Source organism: Strigops habroptila, chromosome 8 (genome assembly GCF_004027225.2).
Source record: "Strigops habroptila isolate Jane chromosome 8, bStrHab1.2.pri, whole genome shotgun sequence".
In the NCBI taxonomy this organism is placed as follows: Eukaryota; Metazoa; Chordata; class Aves; order Psittaciformes; family Psittacidae; genus Strigops; species Strigops habroptila.
In genome coordinates, this window is record NC_044284.2 from 5,439,472 (window position 1) to 5,460,202 (window position 20,731).

Below are 20,731 nucleotides of genomic sequence, written 5' to 3' on the forward strand. Positions count from 1 at the left end.
CTGACATCAAATACAGCACTTGGGTTGAACAATCCATCATGGAAAAGTTTAAGATGTGTGTTCACACTAAGTTTTTGTAAACAGCATCATAGTAATTAAACCGATTCACTCCTGAATGAGAATACCTATGTAATATTATACTATTTCACAAGTTCCTACACTAAAATAACAATATTATGGGGCTTTTTTGATACAGTTCTGATAAGGTAACATGGACTTCCCTATACAATTAGTCCCAGCTAATTTCAACGTGCCTGTGAGCATTAGAATATATACCTCAGCATACATAGCAAAGTGCTTACCACAGGAAAATCAGACATGCTCTCTCGATTTTCTTTTAAAGTATACTAGTGAAAAGTGCAGAGTCATCCCAAGACGACTCAAGAAGTGACATATTTGCTGACTGGCAAACTGGTAGTGTCTTCTGCTCCAATAAAACTGGGCTGTCAGGTCATAGAGCAGAATGTATAAAGATTCATTGTAAAAATTAAAGAAAGCAAAAGTTAGAAGTTGTTGCCATAGCATTCCACATGTGTCTTAGCAAAGAAATTGGAAAATCAAATCCAATTGGAACAGCACTTGCTGCTATGACACAAATTCTATTAAGAGCTGCACTAACAACATTTTTTAATCTCTTCTTACTTCAAAAGCATCATATTTTAATTCTGATCAGGCAGAACTTCTTGACATTTTCCTCTCAAGTATTCTGTTCTTACACTTACTGCTTGTGCAAAAGTGTTCTTTATGGGACAAGGAAAGTTATCAGTTAAAATTATAAATATATTTAACAGGGAGCCTTTGGTCTCTGAAGAAAAGAAAAACATCTCTTGCAAATCATGTTCAGTAACTGCTCTTCAGAAGCAAGACATAAGATAAAACTTAAGTGTATACTACCATGTTCTTTCTATAGCAGCAGCCATGGCTTCTTGAGCTCTCTAAAAGTATGCAAGTCAAAGAAGAAAATTATGTTAAAAAGCCATTTCATGTAAGCAAGTACATTTCAGAGATCAGTGACAGAGGAATACTAAATGCACTAAGGGCCTTTCTTCCTTCAAAGTGAATACAGTATAGAGAAGAAAGACTTATTTTCAAATGAGAAGAAAGCTTGATCCTGCATGCCACCAGCAAAAAGCATACAAAACCCACTCTACACACACAACCCCATATAATTAGAACTGTCCTTCCATCACAAGACTCAAGATCAAGAGTCTTATATAGTGATGGTCTCAGCAAAACTATAAACCCTAATTCAGAGCTGTCATTTTTTTACCTTTTCTCAACCTTTAACTGTCAGCCAAGCAACCTAACATTCTCACCTTTGTGCCTTTATCTGATCCACTGATAACACAATTTTTTTTGTGTTAGCTGGGAATTTTCCCATTTCATAGACCTCAATATCAGAACAACAAAAAAGGACATTTACAAAATTAATCACCTTTTTCGTAAGCAATGAAATATCAGTGATGATAATAGACTCCCAAAAGAAATGCTAGCTATGAGAGTATAATTCTTTCTCAAGAGTCACGGATATTATAACCAGGAAGTCAGGCAAGAATAACAAACAGGGGTGATTTGCCATTAGCTCATTGTGTACATTGGGTTCCACTGAGTCTCCAAGAAGAACAGCTCACTTGTATCTCTTATTTGGAGGCAGCTGCAACACCACCCTCTCCTTTTCCTCTGCACTCCATCCTTATACGCACTGAATCCAAATCAAAAGTAAGTTTGAACAGTTTGACTTCTTTGTTAAAACTGCTCTGTTACAACAATGTGAAGGGTCATTTCAAAGCAACTCAGTGCCTTTTAAAAGTTTACTCCACAGGAATAACACATGCAATGCTATACCTTTTAAATATTCTGAGGCAAGACCTAATCCTTAAAAATTATATTTATATTTTAATCCTTAAAAATTAAAAACTACACACATGTCAAAGGAAAGACTAAAAATCCAAATCACTAGATCCCACAGAAGGACATCTTAAACAGGCATGAGTATGTAGCATCCCATATACTGACTGATCTTATTGCAAAAGGAAAACTATTTTGAAACCTGAGCTATTAAGTAAGACATTCTCAGAATTCCTGAAATCTATGCATCAGACTCACTCCTCGCCTTCCCCACCCCTCACACATTTCACACTATATTTTGTTTGGCTTCTTCCATCAAGACCTAAATTGAGTACTAGGCAGAAAAATCAACCTCAGTTAAATGCAGAGTTATAATAAACAGCTACACCTATAACTGGACATTTAGCAGTCTAGAAAAATACATAACAATTCCTATGCAAACATATGTAAATTAAGGTTTTACAAGGTACCTGGCATGGAGTTTGTTGCTCTTCCCATTTTGCAGGGGGTACTCTTCTATGACATCCTGCACAAAAGGTGGTTGTTGCCTGTGAGCTCTGGTGTGTGGCAGTGTTCCCATGTGGCTAAACATATCACAAGACCTAGGGGGAAGTGTCCCCTTCTTCTTCCTGGGAAGAGTGCCATGGATAGAGATGTCTTGAAAGGAGCCTGAGGGATGCTCGGTTGGCAAAGGTTTAGTGCTCAAAAGGTCCATGGAGGAAGCTAATGAGAATTGGTGGTTCACTGGACCATTTCTGGGAAGACTTGAAAATTTTCCCGCAGCTATCATTTTTGGTTCTGAAAAAAACAAAAACAAGATTTATCATAGCACATGAGTCAACAAAGCCCTCACTTTAATGGAAGTTCAATAGCATGACTAACAAAGGCATCTAAAATTGAACTTCTGCTTTGCTTTGAGGCAGATACCTCAAGATGTAGCCTGTATTATAATCCAGTCACGTTGCTCCCAACTGCACATCAAGCACTCGTGCGTATTTACTTTTAGACACGTGCAAAGTCACAACAAAACCCAACCAATTTGGACACACATGCAAGAGCAGGCCCGGAGCAATTCTCCATTTTCATCCACAAAGATCCACTTTTTTTGCTCCTTCACATCCTCTGAAGATGCCAGTGTTTGAAGACTTGGTTTGGGAGAGTATGTTGCTAAAGCCAGTAGTTGTCACACTGTGAGGGGAAAAAACTGTTTCTGAGGAGTCTTGCTTAAGTAATAAATCTAGCAAAGAACTGGTCACATTTCTAACAGGCTGTAAACTAAAGGACTCTACCCAGAGATAAGGGCAGGAGCAGATTACTGGAATTCTCTTCCTCAGCATGCACAGCCTGCTGGCTCAAATCGTTGTTGACATTAGGGATTTGCATAGCTGTCAGTCTCTTGTATAATCAATTACAGCCTGCCGTACAGTACAAGTTTTTCTGTTATCGTGAGCAAAAAGCTTCATGACACAAACACTGCAGGCGCATTAACAAATTGCTGTGCTGTTCCTCAAAAAATGCTGCCTTGTGCTCACTTTATAGTGCTATATTATAGGAGATGGGCTGTCTTATCCTATCCAGTCATATTAGCCTGCAAAAGCCACTCTATGGAACATACCCACAGACCTAAAGGTCAACCAGTTCTACGTTATCAACCTAGGTGGTAGTCAACCAGGTGCAGTGGAGATGGATATGAAATCAGCAAGCAGAAGAGCTTTTGGAAATAACACTTATGGACAGGGGGAATCTGTTCTGACCTCAGTCAGGTTTCATGCTCAAAAATGAGAGCAGCACCCTGAAGGCCCAGCAGCCTGGAAGTCAGCTCATTACAGCTGCACAAGAATTCCTTTGGGTTTGGGAATGTATAGGTGTTGCAAGGAAAACAGCTGCCTTTATAGTCCTCCTGCTCTCTTCTCCAGCCTCAGCATCACAGGTGCTTTCAAAACATTGCTGCACTGAAGCTAGTTCTACTCAGAGGTTATCATAACAGGCTTAGTTTTACAGTAACACTAAAGCTCACCTCAAATTTAGGAAAGAATTCTGCTATTTCCTGTCAGCTGCATTGCAGAGATTCACAGACTGGCTAAAGCTTCAGACTTGAACAACAAATCCCTTTCCACTCCTCCCTTATTGAAGGTCCTACAATAAATACTCATTAATTAAATGATAAATCATATTTAGATATTATATCTAAATACTATGATAAATAATATTTAGATTTAATTTTTTTTAATGTTCCATTTGCCAAGGCTCTGTCTGAGCACAGCTACTATGTACTACAGTAAAGGAGCCTCTGGAAATAGCACCTCTGCCCAGAGAGGATCTCTTTAGCTTTGGTCAGGTTTCTTGTTGAAAAAACTAGAAAAGAGTTCAGAAGTTAATAAGAACTGACATTTTTAGTTACACAGATCCAAACAGAATTCAAAATCCTAAAGAAACCAAACCACGCTCTCACAAAAAATATCTGCCATAAATTATCATATGGGCCTTGATGTGAAATACTCTAAATCACCCCTTCATTCATCACATGGTCTGAGGACATAGTTTCTGCTGGCTAGTATTAAAAATATCCCATAATTATGTTCAATAACACAAAAGTGCTGTAAGGTCAGTTTTGCATTACAATTGTTCTAAGCAAAGCAACTGGTCCAGAGATAAGAACATCTAAAATGCAAATGGGAAATACTCTAAGTACCACAAAGCTACAAACTCCTACAGCTAAACGCAAACTGACGGAGCTTGTTTCCAGTAAATTCAGCTTTCTTATTAGGGAGGTGTGATAAAAGTTACCTCAAACAATAGCTGGGGGGTGGGGGGAAGAGTCTTAGAATTCACACAGTCATTTGAAAATTCAACTTTATAGTCAGGCAACAAACACCGTTTACAGAATCTGAAATGAGAGGACAGCTTGCTCACACTGCACAAACATGTTGTTATTCTCCTTTTGGGGGCTGCTGAGATTCTGAATGTAATAATCTTCTTATTGTTTTATAAGAATCACCCTCAAACCTCTGAACTCTGTCTATTAAGCACAGGTTCTCCAGTCAGAAGGATTTTTCTTAGCCTTTCCTGCAAGATTACCACCACTGTGCTGAAATAGAACACATGATATTTCATGCAAAACCAAGCATGTATATAACAAACGAAAGCTTCAGTGTAGTAGTGGATACCAGATGAGTCCATAATAGGCTTACAACAACAGTAAACGGTCAATCACTTCATGTCTGAGGATAAAGAAAATTGAGTATTCCCTCTCCTAGCCAAATGGCAGGATAATTATTATAGCAATCCAGTAGGTTTCCAACCCAACAATCTGAGAATTTCAAACAAACAATAACCCTCTGAAGTAGAGCATTTTCCATTTAACCTCCCAAGAAGCCCTTCTTAAGAAAGAAAACCAAGCTCCCTCAGTTACATCCTACTCACTGCACCTTCTAAGTCGCTCAGTACCACTCCATGATTTACAAACTCAATACCCAATCCTCAAATTCACACCTGAATTTTCTTTTGAGGAATTAAGTTACATTTCCGACGTTAGTACAAAATACCTAAATTCAAGAACTTGCAAGACACTTGGCCACAGTTATGTGTGTACAGAAGCTCTGATAACATTTTGAGCAATCCTCCCTGCAAAAGCCCTAAAAAAACCCAAACCCAAACCAACCCCACCCAACCCAAATCCAACAACAACAAAAAAACCAAACCACAACCCCAAAAAACCCCAAACAACAGCCCTGCTAACTTCTGCCCTTAAATTTATCTGCCTGGCTATGTGCTGCTGTACTATGTACTCCCTATAAATGTAAACTGAGAGCTACAACAGTTAGCTCAGTAACAAAAGTCCTGCCAAACTATCCATACGTTCTTCATCATATTGAACATAAACACTGCAAGGAGGGAGCCTGTTCAGCTGAAGACTCTGGAATGTCTCAAATACTTCAGCATATGATTCAAACAATGTTTGACTTTACTAGATATAGAACCCCTGAAAATTTTACTCCCTAAGAGACAGTGTGCTTTGAACAAGTGCCATCATGGAATCATCGATGGAAATGGTAGAAATTAAAGCAGCACGGAGCTGAAGTTTAATTGTACACATTCCTATTTGTCAAAATGGAGCACCTAACAAACAGAGTCCTTTGGCAGTCATTTGAGTTTTTCCTAACTAGATGCAAACACGACTGACTCATGCCAATATAATGTTAAAAACACTAGGTGAATTGGTATTTATGTATAGAATGGCATTTCTCTTTCTTCAGCCTGTAATTTGAGCAAGTATATGGGAATGGAATGAGCAGGAGTTAGACTGTGAATTGGAGAGCATAAAAGGGTTCCAGGTAACTTCTGACATGCTCTATTTTTTTGTTGTGAATGAAGGTGAGGGAATACAAACAAAAAAGTCTTTAAAATCAACATGGCATTTAGGGAAAACTACAAAATTGGACCTAGAATAAAATACGTATCTGGTGGGCAAGACCAAACGTGCCCCAAGCTCTAACCCAATGGGGTATGCATCTCTTCACATCACTGCTCAAAAAAATCCCAACCATATGAACAATCAAACAAATAACCTTGCATCCCCAAAACAACATACAAGATATCCCACTACTGGTGCAAGCTTCGCTTTGGGAAGCGAATACAAACCTTCTGGCTCAGCTCGTCTTCATGAAAACTTCAATGTTCACAGTCTGGAAAAGTTCTGATAATTCATTCCACCCATACAGGAACATGAGTAATTGTCCCTTCCATACCACAACGTAACACAACTAGTGGCAATGGCTGCTACTTTGTTGTTCCAATACGTTATCAGGGAAGTAAGAGAAAGGGAAATGTTCATTTCAGCCTCAGAGATACATGACTGGCATGTATCTGAACAAACAGTCCAACACTGTATATGTGCTAATGGAAACCTCATAAAAGGAAACAGAAAAGCAATTTCAGAGTTCCTAATCAGACTCAAGCTATCTGAGTTACATCTAAAGCAGCTTTACATTGAAAGATTCATACTCTCTCAAAGTCTTCTTGATCTGCAAACCAGGTGATTCTCCCTGTTAGATCAGTATCTGAAGTCTATATCTGGTGTTATCCTAACACCAATGGTACAATACTTCACTCAAAGTCTTACCATGTCTTTATCATTATATATGCTATGAAGCTAAGAGGGACTGAACAAGGTTTAATACATCCAGCTGAAGAACAACTGCTTTATGTTCTCAAGTTTTTACAAGATGGAGTCAACTTCTGTGAAAACCCTACTTACTTCTGACACAGCAAATCTCCTCACACCCATCTGCCTGCCCTCCCTCAAAAACAGTAGCAATAAATTATGATGAGTGGGAGATAAAGTACTTTTTTCTTCCTGCTAAGTTACCTGGCACATTTGCATGTACTGTACAGATGCACGCAGGAAATAATGAAAGTGACAAACCTTAAGGGTGAGGTAAAGTTCAAGACAAAAACTAAGTCAATTTCCTCAGATTTATTTTTTGTGTAGTAAGAGAATAAGTTAGGGAAACAAAAGGCATGATTGAAAAACCACTAAAGTTAACATACTATAGGAAGAAATACGGCTAAAACTACAGCCTCTATAAACTTAAGATTGAATTCATTTTAATTGTCTCCCTAGAAGCAATGTAGTCGTCTTCATTAGTATAACAAAAGAAAGGATTCCTGGCTCCCAAAATGGCTTAATAGCAGCTTTCACAACCTGTATTTTCTGTTCCCCCCCCTTTTTTCAGAAACAAGATAAACTGATGCAGTAGCTGCTATACAGCAAACAGGTCACAGGACTTTGAGAAGAATACTAGGTTTGAGAACCTACGGCCTGTTACGATATGGAGAAAAAGACTGAGAGAGCATACGCAATAGTTCAAAGGCTTTCAGCTACTATCAGGAAAAAAACATGAGTCTGTCAAACATCAAAAACTCCCCACAAGATTACAGCCAGGTCAGTGCTTCCAAAGGATCCTGAAGTGCTACCACAATGTTCATGCTCTTTCCTTATGTATGCCATACAATTTCCACCCCACCTCCATCCTTGCACTGTAATCAGACAATCTATTTGAAAATGTTATTTTTAACTACTATTCTCAGGCAACAGAGAGCACACAGGCCAGGATAAGTCACCTCTGAAATTCTTCTGTTTCGAGATGAGAGAAACAGATAAACTCCACACTTCTTTGTGAGTTTTCACACATAGAATGCCTTGATATCTATAAAAAATGCTATGAAAAAGTGATCATTGAAGAGGATTCAATAACGAGTAAAGACCTCCTCATCTGGCCTGTATTATGAAATTAACTCAGAAACTTCAGTGCCCAATCAGTCAGCTCAGTAACCCTGAAGTATGAAGCCTTGACTTGAAATAGACATTCTCTCCCCAGTTTTTCTGGCAGAAATAGAGGACTTCGCCAAGGTTACAATCAAATCTAAGCATTCTTCAGCTAATGCTTCAGAACACAAGCTTTTGTTTCTCCTCTAGTATAGGAAGTCATTTATTATTTTGCCTGCTCCTCTGTTCCCACGATGTTACTGAAAAAAAAATAAAAACCCAAACCACAGAACAACCCACTCTAACTGAAAATGAAGCACTTAAAAAACCTTTTCAGCAACAAGTATGCACTTCGTTATGCTGAACTAACAACCGGCTGACAGAAATTACTGATTTCGACAGAAAGAAGCACTTTTCCATAGCTCCTCTAACTGACAAAAAAAGACACAGCATTCCCTTTCTCTCCCCTTAGTGAAGCACCTCGGTATCTCAAGTACAGCAGTATTTTATCCTTAAAGAAGATTTCCATGGGATCCCTTCCTACAAAAGCTGATTACTACCACAGCTACAGCACTTCTAGCAGTCCGCAAAGTCAACGGCTGCCAGGGTGAGGGCTCGCCCGGCTCGTCAGCTCCCTGCCCCGACAGAGCCCGAGGGACGCTCACAACACACTCATGCACCAGCTTCTCATTCCCTGCCCTAGAGGATAACACTGTCCCCACAGTTACCAGTCTGATCACTGCTGCTTCTTTCCGAGCTTTCTGGGGATCAGTTGGAGGTTTTGTCCCGGCCAAGCGATCTCCCAGCAGCGGGTCCCGTCCAGGTCCCTCGGGGCTCCAGAGCCGGGCAGGAGGAGGCGGGGGGGGAGGGAGAGGCCGGGCCCGGAACACCAGCGGCCCGGAGCGCTTCCAGTAAATGAACTGGGACGTTGCCGGGAGAGCCCAAGGTATGGCCGCGCCGCGGCAGCAGCCGGCGCGTACACTTGCACCAGCCTGCCCTAAGGAAGAGCAGTTCGCGATAACTAAACTAAGGGTGACTCAACCGGAGCCTTCCAGGAGCGCCTTATCGCTCCCTCGCCCGGTCCGCGGAAGTACCGACCTGGGTCCGCAGCTCTCCCCTTCTCAGCCCAGCAAACGAGACGGACCCGCGGGCGGCACTCACCGCGAGCGCGGGGCGGTGCGGCCGGGCCCCCCGCGGCCGTGCAGCGGCTCCGGCAGCGGCGCGGCCGCAGGCGCTGTGAGCGGAGCCAGCGCCCGGCCGGGATTTACGGCCCCGCAACCACACCCTCGGCGGGCCGCTGGGGCTGGGTCCCGCCGAGCCCCCGGCGCACGCCGCTCGCATGCCGTGACCTCCCGTTGCCCTTTTCCACGGATCCAACAGCTTCACTGCCATAATTTCGTCTCCCAAATTAGCACTACAGCAGAAATTAACAGTTTCCTAAACCCAGCCTGTTTCGTTTGTGGACAATTGGGAGCCTGTTACATACTTTACACAAGCACAATCTACTTGCATTAGCAGACTTCTGCCCTCCCCATCCCACCATGCGACATGAAGTTATCTGTGCAACAGGTTGGTGGGGTAAAACGTATTTTCTAAAACAAAGAGTTAAACAGCTGTAAAGGATCGAGAGCTACTGACACAACAGATGGTTAGTTAACCTGCGTTTGTAAAGCATACCCTTCAGAACAATCAGTTACAGATAGAACATTCATTTTTAACAAATCACCTTCAGCTGTACCACTGACTCAGCCAAAGGGCTTCTGCTTATATAGAAATCAAGGCACACTCAGTTGACTTTTAAAGCCCTGCCTAGATGATTTTTTTTCTTTAACATTATATTTGTCTCTTTCCTGTTGGCTCAGTCTTTCAAGGCTGCCTGGCCAACACTTCTCTGGTTTTGCTGGAGTTATTCCAGTTGTCCAAAGCAATTTTGATTATGCTGTTCTTTCTCTCTTACCAGAATTCACAAGCCAACATTCTGCAAACCTCTTCACAGCCATCCTATTGACATTAGCTTTAAAGAGGCAAACATTTCTTTGCCCAGCCAAACATTTAATAGATTTTGACATTAAATATTTTATCCCTACTAAGTTTTATGACGGTTTTGTTTTGGGAGATCCTATTCACACACTATTTTCATTTCATTCTAATGTTCAATCCTTTCACCCTCTTTCTCCATTTTCCCCCAAGAGTAGCTTTAATAAGCTACTTCTGATGTATCTACTTCAGAGCCTGACTACATGATGTTGCTAAAGCTGTGGTCCTAAACTATCTAAATGATAAGTGTCACTAAGGAACACATTATTCATCTTCCAGGACCTTTATGTATTATCAAGCCAATCATCAAAAATAACGGAAACTATGGTATTCTCACTCTAAACAAGTTAAACTATATCCAACGATGACAACAGCAGGATTAAAATTCCACATGGTGACTTAACAGAGTGACATGTCTGGGTACTGCATAGAACTACAACACCTACCTCTCTGTAGTCTGCGGTTTATTCAGTGTCCAGAACACTGATTTTTGCAGTCTGAGCTATCTAAAATATCTTGCAGCAAAACTATTTGTTTTAAAATGAAGCAATTCAAGACAAAAAGCACTGCGGGGTAGGTATTGAGAGAGGAAAATTATTTGAAAAGTCTGGGAATTTTCATAGATACAAGTAGAATCTTTGTATAAGAAAGCTGAAGTAAGATGAATTTTAGTATGAAGTAAGAGAGAAATAAAAATACGTCAGAGCATGCTCAAATATGCAGGTAGGGAAGAAAAAGAGGAGACAGAAGATTAAAAAATTGAATTTATCTAACATACCAAGGTAAAGGAAGCTCACAGTGGCATTTCTGACTGGCACTCTCCCTCCCCAGCAACCCTACTTTGGTTCCTTAAAGCTGGCACATGCAGTAGGAAAGCATTATCACTGTTGGCATTACCATGCACCTATTACAGTAAGCACTTCCAAAACAGAAAAGTTGAGGCAAATGTGAAAGACAACAGTTTCCAAAAGGATTCATTCACTGGTGCTGGGCACCCTGATGGACAGAGATTTCTACACTTAAATAACTTTATCCCCCAACATTACAGGAAATTAGAATATCATAGTGACACTGAATAGAACCTTGAAGTTTTAAATTCAAACCAATTCACATAAAATAAGGCTTAAACACACAATAAAAACTGCTCCAATTTTTTTGCAATTAAGTTTTTCCCCAAATGCAACAACACTGGAGCCACTGATGAGCTAGGAAAGCTAGCAACCTTGAATAGCTGATGGCACTCTGCTTTTGTCATTGCCAATTGTGCAAACCCAGGTAAGTATAGAGGACAGAGGTACTAGAAATGCTTCAGACACAGTGATGGATTCCAGAACTTCACTGACACAAGTAACTATCTCTGGAGATTTCCCATAAGATATTTCGGGCACAATCTTTCTTCAAAATATACCTGGGACAAGGAGGAGAAAAGCACCGGGAAGAGAAAGGAACCAAAACCCAACAGACTAGGATCCCATCTGGGACACCAAAATGCCTCAGTAATACATTCTGTGCGAGAAAAATGGAACTATGGTGAGAATACAGAAAGAGGAATTGAGATACCTTGATTACACTTTCAGTTCTAGTATTCTGACCCACTCAATCTCTGTATAACCTATACATACACTTTTGTAACATACATCAGTGCGATAGATATTTTTCACAGGAAAGATAGTACTTTATCAGCTTATCAAGTGGAAGATGCTACAGAAGTGCACACTATTGTTTCCCTCATTGCACAAAGAACAACATCTTGCTTCTCTATCTAAAGCATACATTCCACAGTTCGGGTAAAAGACATCTAAAATCATGCCAAAAACTCAGGTCAGTTAGCACAAAAGATGGTCTCTATTGGCTTATTCTAAAACTTGGGAAGTTTTCAGGCACTGTAATTACATAGGAAGTAATGCTTCATTGTCATTTTTTATGAGTAAGAACCAGAAAAGGAGTAATTTCCTTAGTAACATGATTGGGTGCTAAGTAATGAGACGGGTGGCTTGAGCAGCCATGCATAAACTGTGATTACTCATGCAAGTGTCATTACTTCCTTTTCCTAGGAGTTTTCTTCTGTATTGAGATTAAATTGAAAATTGGTCTTTGTCTTCACGTATGACAATTTAGACAACCCATCCTTGTCCTGAAACAAGCACAGCACCTCTGTCAAGCCCTCACCCACCAGCATTCCTTGCTGACCTGCCATACCCCTTAGCTGTTATACGGCTTCATGTTGTCTGCATATCACCTTGCCACAGTAATGTTAGTGGTGAAGCACTGCCCTTTGTCACATCAGCTCAGGGGAGGCTGAGAAACCAGCAGTGTTTTAGTAAACATCACACACTGCTGTGGCCTTCCAGGGTCAGCCTTGACTGCTGCTTTCTGAAGGGAGTACGTACAAGTGCATTTTTCCACCTAGCGCAAAGGCACCTATACAAGCAGCTATCTAAACAGATGAGTGAAGAGGAACAGAACTGGGACCTAGATCCCAAGACCTGTGATGCTGTAAGCTTGCATACCTTAATCATGCCAAGACTTGGCTACTTGCTAGTTACGGTACCAAAAGATATGATGGGACAACATAGAAGGACTCCTTGGAACTTTTCAGTTTGACCCTAAACATCAGGGATTACCGCCTTCCTAAAAAATAACTGGAAAAAAAACACATCTACTCTAAAAGCACTGCTGTGCAGCTGTAATGATAAAATGCAGAAGTAACTACACAAGATGAGGAAATGGTATGCTTGGATTGCTCACACAGCAGTTCTCGTAGATTCCCGGATAAACAAAAGTCAAAGCAAGTTTCTACTATAGACTTGTCTTAGAAGAGAAAGGACTGAAACAAACAAAATGCTACATTCCCTCAACTCCCACAGATGCCACATAGCAAAAATAATGATCAGCCTAACTGCTGGCTAGGGAATCAAGTTAATTCACTGGTAATTTTCAAATTCATTGAAACAGGTAGGCCAAATTAGTATGACAATAGGAAGTGAAAAATGCTCCATCCAGTACTTGAAATCTGACAATATTTAGTTTGAAAACTATGAGCTACTGCAACTGTGCTTTATGAGGTCCCTCCCAACTGCCAATTGAAAGAGACAAGTTTAGTCAGCAGCTATCAAGACCTCATAACAAAACTACCAACTTCCAGCCTTGCTATTTGGTCTGTCTTAGGTCTGGAGACACAAGATCTTGCAGAAACTCCCAAAGAGCTATCTGTTATGAATCAAGTCAAGAAGCCTTGTGATCCCTTGCCTCAGAAACATTCTCACACAGAAATGTACCATAGCTGATGACCCTAGAAATAATGTTGCAGTAAAGCAGGAGAGTTTGAGGAGTTGTATTAAACCGTAGCTCATTCAGTGACAAACTGGTGCATGAACATGCTCTGGCTTGCTCGAGTTTCTGGCTACAGCACATTAAAGTCTTTGCAGACCTAGAAGAGTACAAACTGGGTATATGTAATACCAGATGTCTGATCTTCACTCACTACTGGCTAAAAACAATAGTTCTGACAAATCAGTATTTTCCAATAGGAATTAGCTTACTGTTAAACTCCTCTAATCTGCAGCTCACTATTGTAAGTCTGAAGTCAGAAAGAAGCCAAAAGTTTTGGAAGGATTTGGGGAAAAAAACCCAAAAAGTCTCACTGTAGCTATCAGGAGTTCTCAGAACTATAGAAATCTATGTGTTTTGAGTCAGTTGGTATTAGTTCCTCCTGCCTCCCTTCAATTTGGATTTGAAAATCATGTCAATCAACTTGTGCTGGCATAGATAAGACAGATCTGTTTCAGAAGTTTGAAAGACATGGGTAAAACTTCACTAAACTCAGTTTTCTTTATTGACTAGCGTTGGTAAACAACAGACTGGAAGACAACACCAGCTTGAAGAGGTTTTATGGGTTCTTTTTTACCCGGGGGTCTACTTTCTTCTCTTTACTTCTAGCAGTGTAAGTATTATTACTATGGAGCTAAGATTTGCTTGTAATCTTCTGTTTTCCCATGTTTCTGTAAAAAATCTCAAACACAAGAGAATTAACAGCATCTCTTTGCATGTGACAGGTGTTGAGGAGTTTCTCATTTAGAACATAACTGATGAAGAGACAAGGATTAACAGAAGGCCAGAAAGCAGCAATAAATGAAGTTGGAACTTTCAACAAATTAAATGGAGGAGAGGTGTATGTTTTTAATAGCATCTACATTTCTGACCTCCTCAAACAGAAACGGCAAAAACCTTCAAATCCTTGCGTATCTCAATGAGAGCAAAACAGACCACACAGGCAGCAATACCACCTCTGACTATTATGCAGATGAAATGTTCAAAGCAGCCTCCTCTTCATTTATTGGCAAAGCTACCAGAATACTTTAGCACTAGTCTGGAATCTGCCATGTTGACACTACATACCACTGCTGCAAAGCACTTTGGTTGTGTTTGTAACGTTTCAAAGAGAAGCATCAAGAACCAGAATGAGTAAAAATCTGAGAGTGTCAAAGGCAAGACACTTGGGTTTGACAAGGCAAAACCAGTTATGGCTTTATGATAATTATTTTGAGCATGTAATAAAAACACAAGGGAAGCCCTCAGTTATTTTACAGCTTCTTTGAAGATGGACCTGTCTCTATTTATATAATCCCAAGCATCTATTTATATATCCCAAGCACAAGCAAGGATTTGCACTGCTTGGTCATCTTCCTTCTTAATAGCACACATCTTAGGTCTTCTATATAATGAATGACAAGGAGAAGACCAACATGGCAAGAAAGCATTTCATATTTAACTTTACTGCAGCAGGGCAAGAGATACAGCATATCAGAAACAGTTACTTAAGAATTTAAATGCAAAATTTCATTTCCCCACCACAAGCTGGAAGTTATAGAATATTAATTACATTTAATCTAATTTAAGTTTTGCATATTATTTTATATTCACCCACAATAGAAGCATAGAATGGTTTGGGTTGGAAAGGACCTTAAGATCACCCAGTGCCAACCCCCTGTCATGGGCAGGGACTCCTCACACTAGACCAGCTTGCCCAATGCTCTGTTCAACCTGGCCTTGGAATTATATCAATGTCAATTATGTTATTATATCAAATCTCACATTATGTCAATGCATATATTTTATTTAAATCCATTAAGGCTGGTTGTCTTCATATGACAAAAATATAAAATCTAAATAAATATCCTATTAAAACTTCAATCTTCTGTATAAGAAAACCCATACAAGACAAACAGGATAGAGTCTTTCTACCTGTAGCCTCTCAAACACTCCAAGATGTTAATGAAGATGTTAATGAAATTAACGTTAAGCCATAAAAATGCTATTCATCAGAATTTAGCTCCGTAAAAGAAGATGCCGGAAAAACAAGTTACTAGCTTTTAGAACACTTCATAGAAAACCCTTCTTGTCACTTAGCTTCCTGTATGTCTTTCCATTCATAAGTCAACCAATGATGTATAGAAAAGCACATCATGAATACTTACTGTACACAAACATTTTTAATAGTCAAATGATACAAAGCTTTCCAAAATAATTTTATATTTAAATTCATTGTTCTAAAGGAACCAAGAAATATATTCCATGTCTGGCAATATCCAAGGTGTTGAGGTTTTTTATGATCTCTAAATAAATAGATAAATTTACATTTATATATTTACCCTTTGTATGGGTAACTTTACCACTGTACTGAAGGAGCTGGTCACATCAAGGTGGAATTCCTTAACATATCTGAAGCATGATTTACTCTTTCATTATAGGTCATAAGAAATCACAATAAAACCACACTCCTAAAGATTGCAGCATGATATGGTAACATGATTAAACATTACTCTGTCTCAATCCCACATAGCATCAAACCCTGCTTTTGTTGTATTAGACGGTACTGAGAAAACTATGGTTCCTTCCTGGAGCTCTGCTCTAAGTACTGGACTATACTTTCACGATGCCTGTCTTGAGCTGCTGATTGTTACAGGTAGAGTACTATGCCTCATGCTCTGGGCAGGAAGACCTTTTTGTGTAATACAGGAGTCAGATTACATCTGATTTGTCATCAGTTTTTCTCATACCAGAAGGTACTTCTAGAAGAGGATATGTTATTTCCTGGCTTCTTTGTCATGCCAAACAAACATTTCTAAGACTACAAAAAGGTGCTAGATAGCTGCTAGAACATTCCTATATACACAGAGTACAGCCCCTATTTTGCTTTACTTAAGAGCGGTTTAGTACCCGAATTTTGGATGCATCTTGATTCCATATTGGAACAAGCCCAGGCAAGATGCAGGCCCCACCCTCCGACTCTACAATTTCTGTGGAACAGGAGACAAAAGGTACATCTTAAAGGAGTCACAGCATGCTATGAATACATGAATGGATACTGGCCTAGACGGCAGGACACCAAGATCCAAAATGCGCTGCAGCACACGTCTAAAAGTAAGTCAAGTTACAAGCAAAAGGACTGTGGTAAGACTATTAATGGCTCTTCACATGCATACCTTTTTGAAACTTCAGTTTTGTTAGACTGAATGCTTAGAGGCTGAGAAAGTATTCTGGGAAAGAATCCCTATGGATTGGTATGCTCTTACCTGTTTGACTTGACATCTAATCCAAGATACTGGACCTGAGCAGCTATCAGTTTGACTGAGTACACAGCCATGTGGTCTTCTGTCCATGAAACAGTGGTAAGAAGTATGTTCAGAATTGGTAACAATTTTGCTCTTTTGAAGAGAGTTCGCAGAATTTGGAAACATTTTTCCACTTGCGTACTTTGATTTGCAAGGAAATGAAATACAGTGATAAGGCCTACGCAAATTTTGAGATCATCAAGATTTAGCAAAAAGGGAACAAACACTTTCTTGAACTTTGGAAGGCTGCTCTCAAAATGAGAGATGAAGTGTTCCAAGCCAACCGCAGTTGTAGCTTTTAGGCCTAATTTCACTCCAGCAGCTGTCAGCATTCCCGAGTGATGTGCCAGGAAGTCAGCCATCTGGGGATATCTCTACAATCAGCAAAAAAATATAAGCACCTACATAAGGTAATTCAAACTGAAAGTGGACTGAATTATCTGCTCAATTAACCTGTGTATTTCTAATACCTAGACGGGAGCACAGAGTGACTTGCCTTGTCATAGAACACCTTCAGCTGTAGCTTCCCTTTAAGCAGTGGGGCTCTTTCAGTCACCAGGCCTAACCTCTGCTGTCTCTTCCTTGGCTGCTCATACAAATGTTTGTGCAGCTGAACAGTGAACTGGCATGGGGACTTGATATGGATGAACATGAGGGGGGAAAAAGGTTGTTTTTCAGATAAATTTCCCAGTGGGTTCACAATGCAGCTGCAGGATAGCTTTACTGACAACAAAAGGGAAAATAAAGAGATGAGAAAAAGCAGCTAAAGGAAAGCTGAAGAGGGCACAGGCTGCTTAGGCTGGCATTTGGGAACCCCAGCTTCAATTCAAGACTCAGTGACACAGCAGCCTTTCAGTTTTCTATTACTGATCAAAAAAATCAGAGCTCCATTATTCAAAGCACTGATCCACTATAAAATTAATTCTGAAGTGCTTTCAGGATTTTGAATGGTTATTTTTCTACCTATTAGCTAAGGCTGCTTGTGTCAAACCAGTTATTCTAATCACTCCCCTACCATTGGCTGGCATAAAGATAGCGTAAAAGCGTAAAGGTAGTGAACTTTGTATTGTGTACTCTGCCTAATTCAACAGATAGGTGATCATGTGCACACATCTGATCCAGGTCAAATGTGTTGCTGGGCATTATGTCAATGCACAGATCTTGATACTAATTACTGTGGAAACACAGCCTGAGCAGCTAGTTAGATGGGGTGAATCCAAATCTTGGGGTACCCAAACGCATTCTGTTCAAAGTAGTTGCAGAACCAGGTAACAGTTTAGAAAACTGAAAGTGTTTTGACAAAATTCTCCAAAACTTGATGTCACTGTACAACGAAAAGCTTAGTCCTATAAAATTAACCTTGTGAAAATGCTTACGTATTGACGTGACTTATCAGATGAAGCACTGTTTGTAAACTGTTGAACCAGCAACAAATGCGATGCTGCTTTTGAAGCTCAAGATAACAGTAAACTGATTAGTATAACCTTTGGTCTGTGCTGGTAAGTACATTAGTAGGACATTAGTATTTATTTAATAGAACTGAAGATTAAACAAAGTAAAAATGTTTTTTCTAATGTCTGACTTCAGTAAGGTTCAGTGCTGGAAAAAAAGCATTTCAGCACAACTGATTAGGCACTTTGCTCCTAGACACAGCACTCTGTCAAAGACAGGCACAAAACAAAACCATGTCATAATAGGCTGGAGACTAGATAACAACCATAGCCCCTACTGTGAAAACAAAGCAGTCTGCACTCACGTATGGCTGACTGAATCGATCTGTTTTGCAGCCTTCCCACAATTCTTTAATACAATAGGCAAAGCTATCTAGGATGTAAATATCGTGGTGTAAACAGAACAACTCAAAGATCAATTTAGCTCTATTTTTTTCAAGCACATAATTCAATTACACACTTAGTTATTAGCCAAAACCGAGCGTGAACTGCTCACCAAGATAAATATGCCCATAAAAATACAAACCAGCACTACTGTTACTAGAACTTAGCTTAAAGGATTCTAGCACTTACCTGCCAAAAAACCCAAACACAACCAAAAAAACAAATGGTATCATGCTGTCACCCTGCAAGACACATGTCCAGAGGTCAAAAACCATATACACTCCAGTTTGGAGATAAAATGTCCAATTCAAATTCACTGAAATCACCAACAGTACAGAAAGATTAGGTTTATCTCAATATATCTGAGGTTGAACAATCACGAGTTGTAGCTGTATTAGCAGCATTTGGAACATTCCAGTGAGTTGATTAAAATGTTACATAGCTATCTAAATCAATTCACCACAGTGAATAGTCCTTTCCTCTGAAAGAAGAGGAAAGATTACATTGAGAACTGTAATATGTTCCTCACCCCAGTACCTGAAAAGGTTACAAAATGCACTCCTAAAGCCACATAAAAATCAATTCTATTTGCAATACATGTAGTTTCACTGCAGTAATCAACTTGAATAACTTCATAAGCTGTTCGCAGAAGCAGTTACAAAAATGTCATTTTTATATTCACGTTTTAAGAATTAATCCAACTAACTGTAGAAGTTATGTAATTATTAAACCAATTTTGAACTCCTCAGAAAACATTGAGACAATACACTGATCCACTTGTACACAAACAGTTCTAGTTTCTTCTGTAAAGTTACGAGTAGCTAAACATATTTTATAAACACATATTTATAAATATTATCTACACATGCTCCAAAAGTCTTTTTTTCTTGACCAAGAGAGGGTAAAAGCAGGAATGTTAGCCAAGTAAATCACTGCTTCACATAAAACTTGTAAAAGCCTTAGGCAGTGATCTTGAGAATTATTGGGCAGACTGCATAACACTCATATCTTGTTATCTATTCTCAAAATATCCTGTAGTACAATAAGTCATAGCTGAATAACGTCTCACTATATCCTTCCACTCAGAATAGACTGTCTTACAGGGCTTCTTCCAACTCTCATGCACTTGAGTTGAATTTTGATACTGAACTGATAAAAGCATCATAAAAGCAACAAAAGACTCAGTGATCAAGTGTTAACCCATAGCAAAATCACAGATGGAAAAAGAGGGCCAGGACTACTTGTGTAACCACTCTTCCTCTCTCTATACCTCATCACCTAGCGATGAGGTGGCATGAATGCTAAATAGCTTGGTTTAGACCTTTTGATGTGATCTGTCTAAGTGTCCAAGAGAAAGACATTTGCAACATAGTCTTCCATCAATTATGGTCTGTTAACATTACTGTATCTTCTTAAGCTGAAGACTGTGAGAGCAATAGAAAGTGAAATGGAAGTGGAACCTTTTCTAAATGAGAACTTCTAAAACCCATTAAAAATACAGGTAATATAATCTTTAAAAACCCTGCCAGCAGATTAATGTTTAGCTAGTCCTCTTATTGTCTGCGTAAAGTACCCCTGTGATATATATTCCAGAGCAGTATCCCAGGCTGAATCAGAGTATTAGTTTATCACCTCTTTATGACAGGAAAATTTGCCTTAACTCACTCTCTCAGTCTTAAAGAGACAACATGGAAATCTCACCTTTCTTTCTACATCCTGAAGCAGCAGGATATTGGAAATTGTGTGTTCAGTGGACTTGATTCTCAATTCCCATTTTCCTAAGATCAATTTCTCTAAGATGGATTAAGTCCTTTAGCAAATGCCAGAGTAAGGAACATACTATACCTACTAGTCCAGGATAATTCAAATTTCTTTCAGGCAGGTTTGCTGTTTCTGATACTGTAAGCTATGTAACAGCAAATGTAAGCATATTTATGTGCTACATGAAGCCTCTTTGTCATGATAAGCTATGTCATTGAAGCCATGAAGAACTTCTCTTTTAAAGCATTAATTCATTGTCTCCAAGTTTTTTCTCTCAAAACAGAAGTGGTCAAGATAGCTGGAGAGTTTCGAAAAGCTATGACTCCTTTGAATAATTATTTTTAAGAAGTGCTAGTATGCCAGTTGCA

At 39.5% G+C, this 20,731-nt stretch overlaps 1 protein-coding gene across 5 annotated transcripts in view; it reads right to left on the bottom strand.

The window, feature by feature from the left end:
- The window catches only part of BCAR3 (BCAR3 adaptor protein, NSP family member), a 59,938-nt gene extending 48,988 nt beyond the window's left edge, over positions 1 to 10,950 (bottom strand). The window contains exons 1-2 of one of the 5 annotated variants that reach the window (XM_030496473.1): positions 9,215 to 9,358; positions 2,319 to 2,646 (exon numbers count right to left, since the gene is read on the bottom strand). In XM_030496473.1, the coding sequence (XP_030352333.1) occupies positions 2,319 to 2,638 (320 nt within the window). In that variant the 5' untranslated portion in view covers positions 2,639 to 2,646; positions 9,215 to 9,358. Of the gene's footprint in view, positions 1 to 2,318; positions 2,647 to 6,489; positions 6,520 to 7,971; positions 8,058 to 8,844; positions 9,116 to 9,214; positions 9,359 to 10,931 lie in introns of those variants that run through there. The other 4 variants (XM_030496477.1, XM_030496472.1, XM_030496474.1 and 1 more) reach the window with 4 other exon arrangements.
- Between the last annotated feature and the right edge of the window lie 9,781 nt (positions 10,951 to 20,731).